The sequence below is a fragment of the Amaranthus tricolor genome, chromosome 8 (genome assembly GCF_026212465.1).
Source record: "Amaranthus tricolor cultivar Red isolate AtriRed21 chromosome 8, ASM2621246v1, whole genome shotgun sequence".
In the NCBI taxonomy this organism is placed as follows: Eukaryota; Viridiplantae; Streptophyta; class Magnoliopsida; order Caryophyllales; family Amaranthaceae; genus Amaranthus; species Amaranthus tricolor.
Window position 1 is genome coordinate 6,871,215 of NC_080054.1, and position 2,755 is coordinate 6,873,969.

At 36.9% G+C, this 2,755-nt stretch overlaps 1 protein-coding gene across 1 annotated transcript; it reads left to right on the plus strand.

Moving 5' to 3' along the window:
• The first annotated feature begins 683 nt into the window (after nt 1-683).
• Nucleotides 684-2,417, plus strand: LOC130820210 (receptor-like protein 12). The gene has a single exon (XM_057685491.1). The coding sequence runs from the start codon at nt 886-888 to the stop codon at nt 2,146-2,148; it is 1,263 nt and encodes a 420-aa protein (XP_057541474.1). The 5' UTR covers nt 684-885; the 3' UTR covers nt 2,149-2,417.
• Nucleotides 2,418-2,755: the final 338 nt, after the last annotated feature.

A 2,755-nucleotide genomic window follows, 5' to 3' on the forward strand; every position in this document is an offset into this window, starting at 1 on the left:
AATAGGGGAAATCATCTTCTTTTTCCTTCATTATTTTTATTTCATGCTCATTTTGCCTTCTACACAACTATCTCAACTATTTCAAATGCATCTCTATTTATTTTTATTTCATTAGTTTGACTTTATTTTCTCTCTTAAATATTTAGACCAATTCAAGCATGGCCTCAGGGTGACTTGACTAAATAAGAAAATAAGACACTTAGGGGTCGCTTGTTTTGAGAGTAAACATTTAAGGTAGTAAAAAAAGTCAAATTAATGTAACAAAGGTAATTAGAGATGCAAATGAAGTTATTGAAATAATTGTGATAGTGATAAAATAAAGTAAATTAAAAAAGATAAATAGAAAAAGAGTTTTATTGATATATTTAGAGGCAAAGAATTCCTCCACCTCCTCATAAGGTAAATTTATACCCTAAAATTAGGGAACTTATAGCTATTTTTTCAATTTTTCATTACTTTCTAATTCATTTTTCCACCTCTCTAATAATTAAATTTCTTTAATCATCTATCTAACTAATTTTAAATTGTTATTTTGACTTTTAATACTACTTAAATATTTACTCTCAATACAAACAACCCCTTAGAATAATTAAGTAATTCAATAGTTGTAGCCAGTATTTCTAAATGTTTATGCAATATTCGGAGACCGTCCTCTTGGGGAGTGAGGGAGTAAATACGGAGTAACGGCCCTTGCGGGCTGCACAGTAGAGTATACTACTACTACTTGCCTTCACTCAGTCACACACTACCTCATTTATTCATTCACTCACAAATCACAAGTGGCAACATACTCCCTATTTACTCACTCTCCAATCTCAATTCTCAAATCCCAAATCTCAATGAACTCAAACATATAACTAAACTCATTTCTTACTCTTTATTTCCATGGCTTCTACTCAATCTTACAACATTTCTTCCCTACTTTTTCTTATCATTTTACAAATTTTTAACCCAACATTTCAACAATCTCAACCACCATCTCCACAACTTAACATAATTGATCGTAATATCCTTATTCTCATTAAGAACTCTCTTACTGATCTTCCTCACTCAACTTTCTTCTCCACTTGGAACTTCTCCTCATCTGATCCTTGCACCGCCTTCTCCGGCCTTACTTGCTCTCTTACTACTCCCTCCACCCTCCGTGTCTCCACTCTCAACCTCGGCTCCGGTCAGTTCGGCTCCCTTGGTCTTGCCGGGACACTCCCCGAGTCTATCACTCGACTCACTGAGTTAACTCAGCTTATTCTCAACCCGGGCTTAGTCACTGGCCCCATTCCGTCCGGGTTGGGAAACCTCGTCAACCTTCGGGTAATTTCCTTGGCTCACAACCGCCTCTCTGGTCCCATTCCTTCTTCTCTCACTCGTCTCCGCTGGCTTCACACTGTCGACCTTGGGTACAACCAGTTAACAGGCCGGATCCCACCTACATTACTCACTGAGTTGACTCAACTCCGAGTCCTCATTCTCGCTAACAACCGTCTCATCGGCGAGTTACCCGAGTCAACTCAGGAATCCCAACTCCTCCACTTAGACCTTAAAACTAACCACCTTGAGGGTCCCATTCCACCTACATTACCGTTAAACCTCCGTTACCTATCCCTCTCGCAAAACAATCTGTGGGGCCCTATAACCAACGGTTCAATAGAGTCGTTATCTCAACTAGAATATCTAGACCTCAGCCAAAATCTATTTAGTGGGCCTCTCCCTTCCTCTCTCCTCCGCCCTTCTCTCTCCTCTCTCCTCCTTCACCGGAATAACTTCTCCGGCACAATAACTGATTCTTTTATAAAATATCCCGAGGAAAGCGTGGTAGACCTCAGCCATAATTGCTTCTCAGGGAAACTCCCGGAAGCGGTTGCCGGAGCCACCAGCGTCTACCTTAACAACAACCGGTTCAGTGGGCCCGTCCTAGAGTCCTACATACAAGAATTAGAAGAAGGAAGGATAAAAACTTTATACCTTCAACACAACTTCCTAGATGAGTTCCCCACAAGAAAGCATGGAGTGTCATTGCCAAATGAAGTTGCAGTTTGCTTGTATTACAATTGTATGGTCCCACCAGTAGGGATTAGCGTGTGCCCTACAAGCGCCGGTGATCAAGTATCTCGTCCTGCCGATCAATGCTCGGTGTTTCATAACAATTAATTATCATCAGACATTTAAATTACGGGTTCGAAATTTATTTTAATAGAATATTTAACCTTTTGATATGATAAAGATATATACTCATTCACACTTGCAGGTCGTGACGTCTAAAATTAATTTTAAGGTTTACCCATTACTTTAAATTTTTAGTTAACATGAGTTCTTTCACAATTTTTAGCTTCTTATACATGTAAACAATTTTCAATTATACATTGTAATAGCCATCAAACTTTTTTTTAAATTTTTTTATATAATATAGTACTCTCTCGAATTTAGAGCAATTGTCTCATTTTATTTTATGATCTTTATTTATAATTTTTTTTTCTTCTTATTTATACTTAATTTAAATGTCAAAATATAGCCAAATACAAGTTACAATCATATATTGCTAAAATTGTGAGATGAGAGTAACAGTGATTTATTGCGTGGGGATAGAATCAAAGAGTTAAAAAATGTAGGGGAAAAGGATTTTGATATGTAAACAATATGAAGTACATAATTGTTCTGCTGAATTTAGACCGATTAGAAAGACTATAACATATTGTAATAAGAGGGTTTTCAATTTTAATACAGGTCTACAATCAAGCAATTACTATAACAAAAATAT

Bases quoted from the DNA above. Each gene is read 5' to 3' on its own strand.
- LOC130820210 (XM_057685491.1), top strand. From the start codon at position 886: ATGGCTTCTACTCAATCTTACAACATTTCTTCCCTACTTTTTCTTATC.